The 15,172-nt window shown below is 45.7% G+C and overlaps 2 protein-coding genes across 6 annotated transcripts in view; both read right to left on the reverse strand.

The window, feature by feature from the left end:
* The window catches only part of LOC130523719 (NACHT, LRR and PYD domains-containing protein 12-like), a 28,946-nt gene extending 15,140 nt beyond the window's left edge, over positions 1 to 13,806 (reverse strand). The window contains exons 1-9 of one of the 5 annotated variants that reach the window (XM_057029208.1): positions 13,687 to 13,806; positions 13,304 to 13,416; positions 11,425 to 13,204; positions 10,323 to 10,499; positions 10,039 to 10,212; positions 8,341 to 8,514; positions 7,961 to 8,134; positions 7,257 to 7,430; positions 571 to 1,191 (exon numbers count right to left, since the gene is read on the reverse strand). In XM_057029208.1, coding sequence (XP_056885188.1) covers positions 1,131 to 1,191; positions 7,257 to 7,430; positions 7,961 to 8,134; positions 8,341 to 8,514; positions 10,039 to 10,212; positions 10,323 to 10,499; positions 11,425 to 13,204; positions 13,304 to 13,416; positions 13,687 to 13,787 — 2,928 coding nt within the window. In that variant the 5' untranslated portion in view covers positions 13,788 to 13,806 and the 3' untranslated portion in view covers positions 571 to 1,130. Of the gene's footprint in view, positions 1 to 570; positions 1,192 to 6,249; positions 6,727 to 7,256; positions 7,431 to 7,960; positions 8,135 to 8,340; positions 8,515 to 10,038; positions 10,213 to 10,322; positions 10,500 to 11,424; positions 13,205 to 13,303; positions 13,417 to 13,686 lie in introns of those variants that run through there. The other 4 variants (XM_057029207.1, XM_057029209.1, XM_057029211.1 and 1 more) reach the window with 4 other exon arrangements.
* The window catches only part of LOC130523718 (NACHT, LRR and PYD domains-containing protein 12-like), an 88,548-nt gene extending 73,382 nt beyond the window's left edge, over positions 1 to 15,166 (reverse strand). Inside the window, exon 1 of the mRNA XM_057029199.1 lies at positions 14,974 to 15,166. The gene's annotated coding sequence lies outside the window, so the exon portion shown is untranslated. The remainder of the gene's footprint in view (positions 1 to 14,973) is intronic.
* Between the last annotated feature and the right edge of the window lie 6 nt (positions 15,167 to 15,172).

Below are 15,172 nucleotides of genomic sequence, written 5' to 3' on the forward strand. Positions count from 1 at the left end.
TAATGAGCATCCTGGAGAGAATGACGCACCACGTGACCACTCTGCTGTACGGTGGTGCTTTAAGTTTAACTTCCATTATAATGAGATGTTGAAATTAAATATTTATTATACAAATTTTTACAGCATTGGAAAACTTTAAGAATGTTTGTCATGTTTTTCCTCCTACAGAAATTATATTAAAACAAAAAATATATTCACACATCTTTTCCCTATATTTGCTAAAGCTCCAGAGAGCCACTAGGGCGGCGCTAAAGAGCCGCATGCGGCTCTCGAGCCGCGGGTTGCCGACCCCTGCCCTAATCCTAAACCCAGAGGCTCCTTTTGGGCCACTGGTCTGAAGAAGACTGTTTCCTGAAATCACGGGCTTCATAAATGCAGAAGTTGTCCTGGAAAAAATGTTCTATGTATCTAATGGCTTTTAGTTTTTGGGTATTTTTTTATGCTGAAGTAATTCACAACATAATTGTGGGATCCTAAAGTGAGTTTTTCCATTAATATTGTAATTCAATAATTTCAGACTGCTCAAATTATTTGCATCCTTATTTAAAAATGTAAAAAATGCAAACACTCTTTGAATCCAGCAGAAGATGTAGGTGTTCACACCCCCATGTGCATCTGCTTTCATTTATTTTATGCATTCTGTCATTTTTGCCATTTTCTGTTATAATTAAAATACATTGATATTTTATTGTGCTAGCCATTTTACCATTCAATCAGTGCATCCTTTTAAGTCCATCTCCAGCAAAATGAACAATTACCACAGCAATAGGACACACTGAGCTTTTTCTAAATGTTGAATAGGTGTAATAAAATGAAGTTAGAGCAACTGAGTGGGACCACAGACGCTTCAACAAGACAGAAAAGTCAGTAAGTGCTTTCAGTTGATGTGTCGTAGGCACATTGGGGGTAGATTTCTGATGACTTAATTGCTGACATAAATATTCAACTAAAAGACTAAATACAATTGGAGAAAAACAACAAAACTAGCATTCCCACTAGCGCTGCTGTTTCAGTGGCTGGTTCTACAGAACACTGTCTTTGATCTGCTCTGATGATGAACGGTTAGGCAGCTTCTCCAGCCATCGAGGGTTGTCAGCAAACCAGGTCTTTCCACAGGCCTTGCAGCAGATTCACGAGAAAAAGATGAAATGCTGTCCACTGTGCCAACAATTACTTGAGGTCTTCCCACACCTGCAGAAACCACCAGAGGATGAGGACATCTTTGGAGACATGGCAGATTGTAGTTGACTATAGAAAATAACAGCTTATGTATGCACAGTAACTTTAAACATTAAAACACAGACGCTGTTCACCTTCGTAAGCGATATATAGAGGAGAGAGAGCGAGAGAGAGAGAGAGAGAGAGAGCGCAGTGTCGCTGAGTCTAAAGGGGAAAAAGGCGCCTACTAGCGGCGGAAGAATCCCCCCCCCCCCCCCACCACAACACACACACACACGCTAAAAAACTTAACCTGTTAATTAACCAGACTTAACTTAATTCTCAACTATAACGAGAATAAAAGCGTTCCAAATAATGGCGTCTCTTGAGTAACTATGCTGCCATCTAGTGGTCAAATAGAGGTATCTACACGCATAAATTAACACGCACTTCACGTGGTAATTAACGATATAAAGCTTGGACAGAAATTGTCACACACTTAACAGCTTAAATACGACCACAATAATGTCGTCTGACACTAAATAAAGGGTATAATCCTCAGAACAACCATCGCAATGCAACCACCCAATTAACAAACTGAAGTCCACGACATATGTCAACCTTGGGCATTTCGTTACAGGCCCCGATTTACACACTGCAAGTTCTGGGTCTGCGCAAGTATTTATGGACCGGAACAGTAAGACAACGACTGCATGTCATACGCACGACTTCTGTTTTAGTCGGGCAGTACTTTTGTAAAACGACCCTTCTTGCTAATGTGGACATTGCTCGTTGAGCAGCGCTTGGAAGTAGTCAAGTTTCGGTTCAGCGAAATCTTGTTCCGAATAATCTTCAAAATCATGGTCTCAAAAAGCAGCAGTACCTTTGTCATACTGTATATCCTTTTGTTTTTATTAAATTTGAATCAGTTCTCACGGAGGATTTATTATTACTAGTGCATTTAACGTGACGGTTACGTCATTTTGCGTAAGTGACTTTAACCCACTAAAATTAGTAGCTTTCCAAATATGAGACATAATTCTAATGCACTGTGGGGATTCTCCATCCAGTCCTGTCATGGGATTATTAAAATCATTTTTTTCAGGTTGTTGATTACATGTGTGTGCAGGTGTAAGAAAGTGATCTGTACACAGGCGAGATCACCATGTATCCCGTAGAGCAGGGGTCGGCAACGCAAACTGTTGAAAGAGCCATATTGGACCAAGAAAACAATAACAAATCCGTCTGGAGCCGCAAAAACTGAAATGCCTTATAATGAAGGCAACACATGCTGTAAGTGTCTATATTAGCTTTATTAGCCTACTATCAAAATGATAATTAGGCTACAAATACATAACGAGCATCCTGGAGAGAATGACGCACCACGTGACCACTCTGCTGTACGGTGGTGCTTTAAGTTTAACTTCCATTATAATGAGATGTGGAAATTAAATATTTATTATACAAATTTTTACAGCATTGGAAAACTTTAAGAATGTTTTCATGTTTTTCCTCCTACAGAAATTATATTAAAACAAAAAATATATTCACACATCTTTTTCCTATATTTGCTAAAGCTCCAGAGAGCCACTAGGGCGGCGCTAAAGAGCCGCATGCGGCTCTCGAGCCGCGGGTTGCCGACCCCTGAAGCCGAATCAGAATCAGAATCAGAAGCAGAATCAGGTTTATTGCCATTGTTCATGTAATACAGTACACAGTATTACACAAACTAGGAATCTGTCTTGGTGTGACGCTGCGACATTCAACATAAAGAAGACAACACTAGAATAAGATAAATAAAATAATATAAGACATATATACAGTATATACATAAATGGTAAGAAATAGTGCAGGTCCATGCAGGAGTAATGTGATGTATTGTTCGTGAGTCCGACTGGCTGCTGTACGTGGTGCTTAAGTGATAAGTCACTTGGTGTTCAGCAGCCTGATGGCAGAGGGGAAGAAGCTGTTCGTGTAGCGGGAGGTTTTGGTCCGAATGGACCGTAGTCTCCTGCCTGAGGGGAGGGGGGAAAACAGTCCGTGACCAGGGTGGGAAGGGTCGGCCGTGATCCGACCTGCACACCTCCGGGTCCTGGAGATATACAGGTCCTGGATGGATGGAAGCCTGCAGCCCATCACCTTCTCGGCAGCGCGCACGACGCGCTGCAGCCTCAGTCTGTCCCTGACAGTGGCCCCAGCAAACCACACGGTGATGGAGGAGGTGAGGATGGACTCGATGATGGCCGTATAAAACTGCGCCAACATCCTGGGAGGCAGTTTGAGCTTCCTCAGCTTCCGTAAGAAGAACATCCTTTGCTGGGCCTTCTTGATGAGGGAGCTGATGTTCGGCTCCCACTTAAGGTCCCGGTGATGGTGGTGCCCAGGAAGCGGAAGGAGTCCGCGATGGTGATGGGGGAGTCCATGAGGGCAAGGGGGGGCAAAGGGGCTGTGACTTTCCTGAAGTCCACAATCATCTCTACTGTCTTCTGAGCATTCAGCTGCAGGTTGTTGTGTCCGCACCAGGACACCAGTCGAGCCACCTCCCTCCTGTAGGCAGTCTCGTCGCCATTGGAGATGAGACCGATGAGGGTGGTGTCATCCGCAAACTTGATCAGCTTGACAGACTGGTGGCTTGAGGTGCAGCAGTTAGTGTACAGGGAGAAGAGGAGGGGGGAAAGTACACAGCCCTGGGGTGATCCAGTGCTGATGGTGACGGAGTCCGAGACTCTTCCCCAGCCGCACATGCTGCCTCCGATCCGTCAGGAAGTGAGTGATCCACCTGCAGAGGGAGTCAGGCACACTAAGCTGGGACAGCTTGTCCTGTAGCAGAGCGGGGCGGATGGTGTTGAACGCAGAGCTGAAGTCCACGAACAGGATCCTCGCGTAGGTTCCCGGGGAGTCCAGATGCTGCAGGATGGAGTGAAGGGCCAGGTTGACCGCGTCGTCCACAGATCTGTTGGCTCTGTAGGCGAACTGCAGTGGATCCAGGAGGGGGGTGGTGATGGACTTGAGGTGTGGCAGGATCAGGCGCTCTAAGGACTTCATGACTACAGAGGTGAGCGCCACAGGTCTGTAGTCGTTAAGCCCAGTGATCCGTGGCTTCTTGGGGACAGGGACGATGGTTGAGGTTTTGAGGCAGGCTGGCACCTGGCACGACTCCAGGGAGGAGTTGAAGATGTCTGTGAAGACAGGAGTCAGCTCCTCTGCGCAGTGCCTCAGGGTGGAAGGAGACACGCCGTCCGGGCCAGGGGCCTTGCGCGGGTTCAGCCTGGCGAACTGCCTGCGCACATCCTGTTCACTGATGGTGAATGAAGGGGGGGAGGAGGGGGGAACTGGTGGTAAGTGATGGGGGGGGGCTGATGGTGAGTGGAGGGGGGGGGAGGAGGAGGGGACTGCCTTTGATGGAGTGAGGTCCATGGGGGCAGTGGCACTGGGGGGGGGAGGTGTTGGGCATAGTGGAGGGACAGACTCTGACAAAGGGCTTTGTCGTCCTGACCCTCTGGAGCCTGAGGCCTGTAGTCGGTGATCTGCCTCAGGCCTCTCCACACAGAAGCAGAGTCGTTAGCAGTAAACTGCTGTGAAGTTTCTCCGAATACACAGATTTAGCTCTCCTCAGTTCCTTGCTAAACCGGTATTTGGCCTCTCTGGAGCAGTCTCTGTCTCCACTTTTTAGCGCTGCTTCCTTTTCTTTCCTGATCTGTCTGAGTCTCGGTGTGAACCAGGGCTTGTCATTGGAGTAACTCACCCTAGTGCACGTTGGTAGAATGCGCTCCTCACAAAAGTGGATATATGAGGTCCCAGTGTCCGTTACTCATCCAGATCATGTGTGGCCCCTTTAAACATGTCCCAGTCAGTTGTATCCAGGCACGTGCGCAGCTCCTCCACAGCCTCACTGGTCCATCTCTCTTCGGGTGCTCACGGATGGCTTTATTAGTTTAAGTTTCTGTCTGTCTGTATCGGATCAGGTGGACCATCACGTGATCAGACAGTCCTAGGGCAGCACGGGGGACGGCCCGATACGCGTCCTTCACTGTGGTGTAGCAGTGATCCAGCGTGTTCTCTGCTCTGGTGGGGCATTTGATGAACTGTTTGTACCTGGGGAGCTCGTAACTCAGGTTGCTCTGATTAAAGTCACCAAGCACGATAACAAGAGCGTCGGGATAGGTCCGCTCCACTTGTTGAAAACAGTCCGCGAGCGTGCGCTGAGCCTCGCGCACGTCCGCGTCTGGCGAGATGTAAACAGAGGCAGGAATGAATGAAGCGAACTCACGCGGAGAATAGAAGGGTCTGCAGTTGATGAAGAGGTATTCCACAGCAGGAGAACAGTGCTGAGAGATCACGGTCACATCAGTGCACCAGTCGCTGCTGATGTAGAAGCAGACTCCACCGCCTGCTCTCTCCCCAGAGAGCGCCAGGAACAGCTGGAACCCCCCGAGGAGGAGCAGCTGGAACCCCCCGAGGAGGAGCAGCTGGAATCCCCCGAGGAGGAGCAGCTGGAACCCCCCGAGGAGGAGCAGCTGGAACCCCCCGAGGAGGAGCAGCTGGAATCCCCCGAGGAGGAGCAGCTGGAACCCCCCGAGGAGGAGCGCGCTGTCCGGTGTCTCTTTCCTGAACCAGGTTTCAGTGAAGCAGAGAACACATGAGGTGGAGAAGTCTTTAATCCGCATCAGCAACTTCAGCTCGTCCATTTTGTTACAAAGTGAGTTGGCGTTGGACAGAAAGATCCCAGGCAGCGCCGTGCGCGAGCCTCTCCTGCGTAGTCTCGCCAGGGGACCGGCCCGTCTTCCTCTCCTCCGCCGTCTCACCTTTTGGGCCAAAAAGTGAACCAGGTCGGCCGCAGGAGCCAGAAAAACTGAAGTAAGTCCGTGGGGGTGAGAGTCCTGATGTTTAGTAGCTCTTCACGGGTGTAAGAGCAGGCAGACATACAATTAACAAACAAAAATAGACAAACAAGAACGCAGCGAGACGCCAAGGCGACCGCTCTGGGCGCCATTTTGGATGATTGGATGATTGCTGGCTGCAGGTGAAACAGTAAATACTAAACCCTAAAGGTTCTGAAGGCATGAGAAAATGTAAAATAATAACATAATACAGACATTTGAAGAGACAATTAAGAGAATGTTTCCATGCTTCTAAGAGTGGCCGAGGAGCCATTTAGAACTTTATACAGATGCATTGTGTGATACCAGGAACTAATTTAACTTCAAGGCGAAGCTGCTTCTGCTTTGTCGACCATCGACTGATCTCCTGAAAGTCCACCAGCGCTTTTTAAAAACTGAATTTTTCATCTATGGAGGGAGTAGACGGCAGATGTTTCCACAGATGCTCTTCACCAGTGGTCAGTGAGTGATGCAGCAGATGAGCGGGAGTTGACTGGCTCCTACCAGCTACCGTCTCAATGTCTCCAGCCCATAGTCTGGATTCTCTACGAGATCAGACAGCAGCTTCACTCCTGAATCCTGCAGCTGGTTCTGACTCAGGTCCAGTTCTCTGAGATGGGAGGGATTGGACCTCAGCGCCGAGGACAGAGAGTCACAGCTGATCCCTGATAAGCTGCAGTCCCATAATCTAAATAAAGAAGGGAAACTTTTATAAGGTTATAAGTGAAACCAGTATTAATCTGAAAGGTTAATCAGAGGCATGATCTGTAAATATTTAATTTAGTTACAGGTTAAAAAATGATAGTAATATGTAATTACCACAATTCCAACCTCTCAGGTTTGCACTGTTCCAAAGGAGAATATATATTGTTCTGGCCCTCACTCTTCCCAGGTTCTCCCACCTCTTTCCCTCCCATCTCATCATGGAGATCCATCTCACCTGTGGCTCATCTTTAAAGGCACAACCTGTCTTAGATGACTTCCTGTCTCCTCACCATCTCCCTCCTCGTTGGCTGGTGTCTACCAGGCACCCTCACCTAGTTTTGTCTAATTTTGGTTACCATCTGTCGGCTTTTTCATTGTCCTTAAATCAATTTATCATGAATAAGTGGTCCCCGTGTGGCCCTCCCTCCTGAAGGAACTGGGCACAACACACACACTCAGAAAGTGTGAGGACCCTCGGATGGAATAATGGACATTTTTGAGAATGGTGTTTACCTCAGAGTTTCCAGTCGGCAGTTTGGAAAGTGGAGAAAACCACACAGCAGCTTCACTCCTGAATCCTGCAGCTGGTTCTTACTCAGGTCCAGTTCTCTGAGATGGGAGGGATTGGACCTCAGCGCCGAGGCCAGAGAGTCACAGCTGATCTCTGATAAACTGCAGCGCCTTAATCTAAATAAAGAAGGGAAACTTTTATAAGGTTATAAGTGAAACCAGTATTAATCTGAAAGGTTAATCAAAGGCATGATCTGTAAATATTTAATTGAGTTACAGGTTAAAAAATGATAGTAATATGTAATTACCACAATTCCAACCTCTCAGGTTTGCACTGTTCCAAAGGAGAATATATATTGTTCTGGCCCTCACTCTTCCCAGGTTCTCCCACCTCTTTCCCTCCCATCTCATCATGGAGATCCATCTCACCTGTGGCTCATCTTAAAGGCACAACCTGTCTTAGATGACTTCCTGTCTCCCTCACCATCTCCCTCCTCGTTGGCTGGTGTCTACCAGGCACCCTCACCTAGTTTTGTCTAATTTTGGTTACCATCTGTGGGCTTTTTCATTGTCCTTAAATCAATTTATCATGAATAAGTGGTCCCCGTGTGGCCCTCCCTCCTGAAGGAACTGGGCACAACACACACACTCAGAAAGTGTGAGGACCCTCGGATGGAATAATGGACATTTTTGAGAATGGTGCTTACCTCAGAGTTTCCAGTCGGCAGTTTGAAAAGTGGAGAAAGCCACAGAGCAGCTTCACTCCTGGATCCTGTAGCTGGTTCTGACTCAGGTTCAGTTCTCTGAGATGGGAGGGATTGGACCTCAGCGCCGAGGCCAGAGAGCCACAGCTGATCTCTGATAAACTGCAGTAGTCTAATCTGAAAAATGCAGGATGAGGTTATACGGTGCAGGTCTGCATGTTATCTGCGTCACTACTAAACCTACGTTAGTTCTTAGTTGGGTCAGACCTGAATTCACGATATTCCAAGGAATTTTTTTAATGTGGTGCATCACAGCAGTGTTGAGAACAGCCTCACTTCACCATCTTAGCAGCTGGTATATAGGTAGAAAAATGAAGACTGACCTGAGCCTCTCCAGTTTACAGTTTGGACTCTCCAGTCCAGAACAGAGCCGCTTCACTCCTGAATCCTTCAATGTGTTGGAGCTCAGGTCCAGAACCCTCAGATGGGAGCGGTTGGACTTCAGAGCTGAGGCCACAGAATCACAGCTGGTCTCTGATAAACTGCAGCCACTTAGGCTAAAATAACAATTATTTTGAGAGAAGACAAATAAAAATCAACATGTACCAGAGCAAAACACAGCTTACAAGCAACAAACCTCTGGTCCTGCACCGGCTTATCTGCCGTATGTTCCTATTTTGGGTTCTTTCAGGGCGGTTGGACAAGATCTACACCGTATGCAAAGTGTGTGTAGGTCAAAATACCTTCCAGGTTTGTGAGACCACATTTCTCAATAGCACTCAACTCTTGTCAGGAGTTGGGACAAAGCGACCCACTCCTGATAGCTTGTGGGCGATGCTGCAGCGACCCTGCAATCCCTACACTCTCTGGTGAAACCAAATCAAAGGTTTTAGACACTGCTGGATGCTCGAAGGGTGGCTATAGTCTGGACGCATCGTTCCCCTGACTGCACATTTCTCCAACAATGATTGGCAGCTGGTGTCACTTGTTCTCCAGATGAGAGAAGGAAAGAGAGCCCCCCCACAGTGTGTTTGATTGCCCCACTGCAAGCTCAATGCTGCCAGAAAACATTGCAGGAGCATCAATTCCCCTCAGGGCATCAACAAGGACCTCAGGAAAAGGTGCAGCTGCCACCTACTAGAGACAAGCACACTGAGCTGAGATTCAAAGCCCTCTCCTCCCAAGAGAAGAGCTTGGTTGTTGGAGGCTCTTCTGGGCGATACCTGGTGCCACAGCTCCAGCTCAGCCTGTCTCTGGAGCTGAGGTGGAGCTTAGCAAGTTTCATGGTTCTCCACCACTTCCTCTCGCTGAGGACCTTCTCAGCTGGTGGTTTCTGCTCCACCTTCCAAGTTGAGCAGGTGATACTTCTGCATTCCTGCCACCAGGGTCTCTGCAGAAAGAGTCTTCTCTACTGTTTTATATTAGATTGTAGAAAATCAGGATTTTTGGTTGATGTCTTAGATGTTGTTGACTAAGAGCAGGTTTTTCTTTAATAACATAGAGAGATTCGATGAGAAGAGCAAATGTATTATTTTATGAGCTACTTCCACTACTATTATATACACATACTTCCATATTGTCTTAGATTGGAAGCTGCATTGGGCAGGTTTGGGCTTCTGGCTGGAATGAAGCCACCTAAGATGAGAATGACTGCAGGCTTTCGGTACCAAGGTTTAACAGGGTGCTCACTTCACTTGGGCTTTTCTCTTTTTTGGGATGGCTTTTCTCAGGAGAGAAGGGGCATGGCACACTGCAGCAGCTTTCTTTTTGGGGTTTCTAGTTTTCCTTCTGATCTTTAAAAGACAGGAAGAACCATTTTTGATGTGTCTGAATGTTTGGGCGGTTTTGTGGCCAGCCTAAAATAAAACAAGACAAATCTACAACTGATACTTCCTTTCTAGTCATTGATGACCATCCTCACATGGGGCAGATTTCCACAACCAATTTAATACTGCAAATCTGTCCTGTGTGGTCTTTTTTCTGAGAACTGTAACACTACGTTTATAACAAAGATCAAACATGGAAACAGTTATTGTCTAACTAGTTACACCTGGGAAAGTACTGGATCATCTCTGACTGACCTGAGAGTCTCCAGCTCACAGAGAGGATCCTGGAGAAAACCACAGAGCAGCTTCACTGCTGGATCCTTCAGCTGGTTCCCACTCAGGTCCAGAACCGTCAGATGGGAGGGATTGGACCTCAGCGCCGAGGCCAGAGAGTCACAGCTGATCTCTGATAACCTGCAGCCACTCAGCCTGGAAAAGGAATAAATGGGGCAAATAAAAACATATTTCTAAATCTGAAAATGAAGAGAAAAGCAGAAAATGTAAAGAAATTTAGAAAAGACCAACAGAGGCCTCCTGACCTGAGCGTCTCCAGTCTGCAGTTTGGATGCATCATTGCAGAAGACAGGAACTTTACGTCGGCATCTATCAAGCTTTCGTTCGTGCTTAAGCTCAGCTCCCGTAGATGAGAAGGGTTTGACGTCATTGCTGAGGCCACAACTTCCCAATGACTCGGTGAAAGAAAACTATCAGGCAGTCTGTTGTGTATGAAACAAAAATAGTGAGTCAAAGTTGGGATTTCTAATCAACTTATCTGAGAATCTACCTCAACACAAATGTAGCTCATTTCCTGGAAAAGCTAAATTCAACACCGTAGAGCAACAGTTTGAACGACCATCAGATCTGAAATGCAACTGAATTATTCTCAACATTTGTCTTATTTTAGAACAGCTCATAATTACTCAATATTTAAAATGATTATAGCAAATGGTTTAAAGAAACGTGCATCTTTTTATCTGTCTATCGGCTCTTTGGATATTTTGCATTTCATCCAATTTGTACGATGGTGCGTCAAGTCTTAATTCAGCGATCCGATCGATGACATCAGTGTCTCTGGTTGCATCGATTGCCCTCAGCTTCTGTTCTATCTGCCTGTTTCCCTTCAAATCATTTTCACTGCACCTTTTGTTGCTAGTGATGAAGTTGCCACCTAACGGGTGTGGAAAGGCTCAAACAACTTTGTGGGTCACATAAAGGCTCCAAACGGAACCGCCACAAAGACCTAAAACACCCATTTAAACCAACGAGGCCGGCTGTTTTTACGTTGAACAAATGAAGCAAAATAGTCACGTGTCATTAGCTAAAATGTGTTTTTCTGTCGTTTGAATACGATGTATACAAACAACAAAAGTGATTTAATGACATGACAGTAATTTCATGATAGTCAGTTAACTTGTGGCTCCTATTATTCCTGCCTTATGTTGGTTTGTCTGGATTGACCTTTGAACTTATATCCAGCCAGTGTTGAACATTTCTGGATGAATTGTTGTTGTTTTTAATTTATGGACGCTGCAATGGAGATAAAGAATTGAAGGAATGACCACTGGAGGGGGTATTGCTACCTGACATGATCCACTCGCTTGATTTAAACGCCGATGTCCGGCCCCAGAAATCTTTACTTACTCGACCTTCCTGCAGTTCCTCACAGCTGGAATCAGGCGACGTCGTCCCTCATCTGAGGTGTTGTACTGCTGCAGGTCCAGCTCATCCAGAACCTCCTCTGACATCTGCAGCAGGTAGGCCAGAGCTGAACAGTGGATCACTGACAGTCTCCTCTCTGATATCTCCCCTGACTTCAGGAACTCTTGGATCTCCTGATGGACTGACTGATCCTTCATCTCCATCAGACAGTGGAAGATGTTGATGCTTCTGTCTGGGGAGAATTCATCACTGTTCTCCTCCTTCAGGTTGTTGAGGACCTTCTGGATGGTTTCTGGGTGGCTGTTCCTCTGATCCAACAGTCCACCCAAGATCCTCTGATTGGACTCCAGAGAGAGACCATGAAGGAAGCGAACAAACAAGTCCAGGTGGCCATTTTCACTTTTGAGAGATTTCATTAGTGCTCTCCTGAGGAAGTCATCAAGAGATTTGACTGGTTCAGAATATTTTAGGAACTGATTTATAACCACTGTGTCTTTCCTGGTGTAACGGTGGAACATGTAGACGGCAGCCAGAAACTCCTGAACGCTCAGATGAACAAAGCAGTAGACTGATTTCTGGAAGATCACACTCTCTCTCTTGAAGATCTCTGTACAAACTCCTGAGTACACCGACACCTCGGAGACGTCCAGTCCACATCGCTCCAGGTCTTCTGAGTAGAACATGATGTTTCCTTTCTCCAGATGTTCAAACGCCAGCCGACCCAACTTCAGAAGGAGTTCTTTATCAGCCTCAGTCAGTTCCTCTGGTCTCTGCTTTCCTCCATACTTCTGCTTCTTCCTCTTTATCTGAACCATCAGGAAGTGTGAGTAGAGGTCAGTCAGGGTTTGGGGCAGCTCTCCTCTCTGGTCTCTGGTCATCATGTCCTCCAGAACTATAGCAGTGATCCAGCAGAAAACTGGGATCAGACACATGATGTGGAGGCTCCTGGAGGCCTTGATGTGTGAGATGATTCTCTTGGACAGATCTTCATCACTGAACCTCCTCCTGAAGTACTCCTCCTTCTGGGAGTCAGTGAAGCCTCGTACTTCTGTGATCCTGTCAACACACGAGGGAGGAATCTGATAGGCTGCTGCAGGTCTGGAGGTGATCCAGATGAGAGCTGAGGGAAGCAGGTTCCCCTGGATGAGGTTCACCAGGAGCACGCCAACGGACGATACTTGTGTGACATCAGAGATGACCTGATGCTTGTTGAAACCCAGTGAAAATCTGCTTTCATCCAGGCCATCAAAGATGAACAGAAGTTTCCAGACAGTCAGATCTTCTGCTCTGATCTTCTGTAATGTTGGATGGAAAACATGAAGCAGTGAGAGAAGACTGTGCTGCTCATCTCTGATCAAGTTCAGCTCCCTGCATGAGAGCGGAAGCACCAGACTGATGTCTTGGTTCTCCAAACCTTCTGCCCAGTCCAGACTGAACTTCTGCACTGAGAAGGTTTTTCCAACGCCGGCGACACCGTTGGTCAGAACCACTCTGATGTGTCTCTGTTGCTCAGATAAGACTTTGAAGATGTCCTGGCACTTGATTGGAGTGTCCTGGATGTTCTTCTTGGAGGTTCTCTCAAGCTGTCTCACCTCATGTTGTGTGTCCACCTCCTCACTTTGTCCCTCAGTGATGTAGAGCTCAGTGTAGATCTTGTTCAGCAGGGTTCCACTTCCTGCTTCATGAGTTCCTTCAGTCACATGTTCACATCTTCTCTTCAGACTCATCTTATGACCTTCTATCACCTCCTGCAGATCACTTCCTGAACATAAGTAAACCAATGATTTCCATCTATAATAAATCATCAACACAACTCCAAATTCATGACATCACAATTAAATCTCATATTGAACAGTTTTACTTTGTTTGGGCTTCATTTCAGCATCTCCAGATCTGCTTCCAGATTGTGAACAAGAGGACTCTCCTGGTGGAGCTGACTGGTCCCAGTTTGATAGGATGTGCTCCCCCCTCTCACTATGAAACACATCTCTATTAGTCCTTTGATTTATAGGATGAAAGAACCTGATCAAGACTCAATATTGTTCCAGCATTTATGTCTGAATTCATCTTTCAGTTTAAACCTGATTCTTGTTTCTAATCAACAATATTCACATTAAGTCTGTAACTATATGACTGTCTGAGGTTTAAGTGTTAAACATCTCCAATAATAAACTCACAACCTGCTGCTGTTAATGTGACTAACAGCTGCCACACAAACACATCATCACGCTTTAGTTTTCTTACATTTCCTCTGAACTTCTGAAGGTTATTATATAATCTTTGGACTGGTCACTCTTCAGGGACACCCAGCTGGGCACTGTGGACTCTGCTCTGTCCTCGTCCATCCTGAGGAAACATCAGAAATAGTGATGAGACTGTGATGAAGGTAAATAATCTGTAGAGGTTGTAGTTAAATAATCCCAATTCACTGCATTTTTATCAAACAGGAACATTTCTAATCCATTCTGGATAACAACTGAATCAATAAATCAATGATGTCTCTGTATCATTTTCATGTTTTCAGAGTTTAAGCTGCTTTTTTTAACTGTTCCCTGCAGTGAGAAAAGAACTGGCACCTTTTCCAGCCCCTCATCCTGCAGCACTGAATGTGCTCTAAAGTTCTTTCCAGAGCAAACGTCTCTGCACTTGCAGCAACATGTTGTAGTCATGGATCCGTGAGGAGAACCGGATACAGGAAACGCCCCCACTTTGATCCCAAAACCCAACTGGTGGCCAACGGTGGTCCGGCAACGACGGGGACGCTGGTCCATCGGGCCGACAACACTGGTTTTCCACAGGCCAACATGGTGAAAGGACTGTCTTCAGCTCAGCCACTAAATGATCTGGTGCTACATAAACATACTAGTCAGGACTTTTTAACTTCCCTCCTTTGTTCCCCTCTTCAATTATTTCTATGATCCAAGTCCTCAAAGATCACTGCTCTATTTAAAATAGATGAAAGAAATGACACCCACTCCTGCATTTCTTTCACAGTGGTTCCACAACATAGAACAATAAACCACTGTGAGAAAACGTGCAACATGAACCCAAAATCCTGTTGGTGTCCTGTGATCCTGTGTGGATTTATTTATTATTTTTAAAGTTTATTGTCTTAAATAATACCAAAATATCCAGCTGTAACCTGGACTGTTGAACAACTCTAATAACTTTATGAGCTTTTCACCTGTCACAAAATGTCGCTCTTCCTGCTTCGTCTGAACAGAATACTTTCACTTTTAAAACCTCAACAGCTTCATGGCGTATATATTACTACCATTAAAGCATTCTGGGAGGGTTTAAAGTTCTTTTAGGATCAGTAGCAAAGAGCAGAAAAATAAACTAAACTTCACTTAGAAAGACTATTCAACTATACTAAAGCCAGACTATAAGAAAGTTAAATAAGACCTATTCATTTATAATGTATAACGATGCTTTGTGCTAAAACTAAATATGAAGTCTAGTTGATCAATCTTAATTTTATCTCCAAACACAACTGTCAATTCTTTTCAATAATACTATTCGTTTACTCACCTTGTCGCTCTTCAGTCTTCCTTCTGCCCTCAGCTAAGAGCTTTAGCGGCTTCAGCAACCACTAACGTTCAGTTTCGATGTAAGAACATACATTCACACTAATTTCTGTGCGTACAATAACTACCTGAGTCTACATTAGCAATACGTAGTATTTTGAATAACAACAACAATAGTAAAAGATAACATGAATTTACAGATT

Source organism: Takifugu flavidus, chromosome 4 (genome assembly GCF_003711565.1).
Source record: "Takifugu flavidus isolate HTHZ2018 chromosome 4, ASM371156v2, whole genome shotgun sequence".
NCBI classification, from domain to species: Eukaryota; Metazoa; Chordata; class Actinopteri; order Tetraodontiformes; family Tetraodontidae; genus Takifugu; species Takifugu flavidus.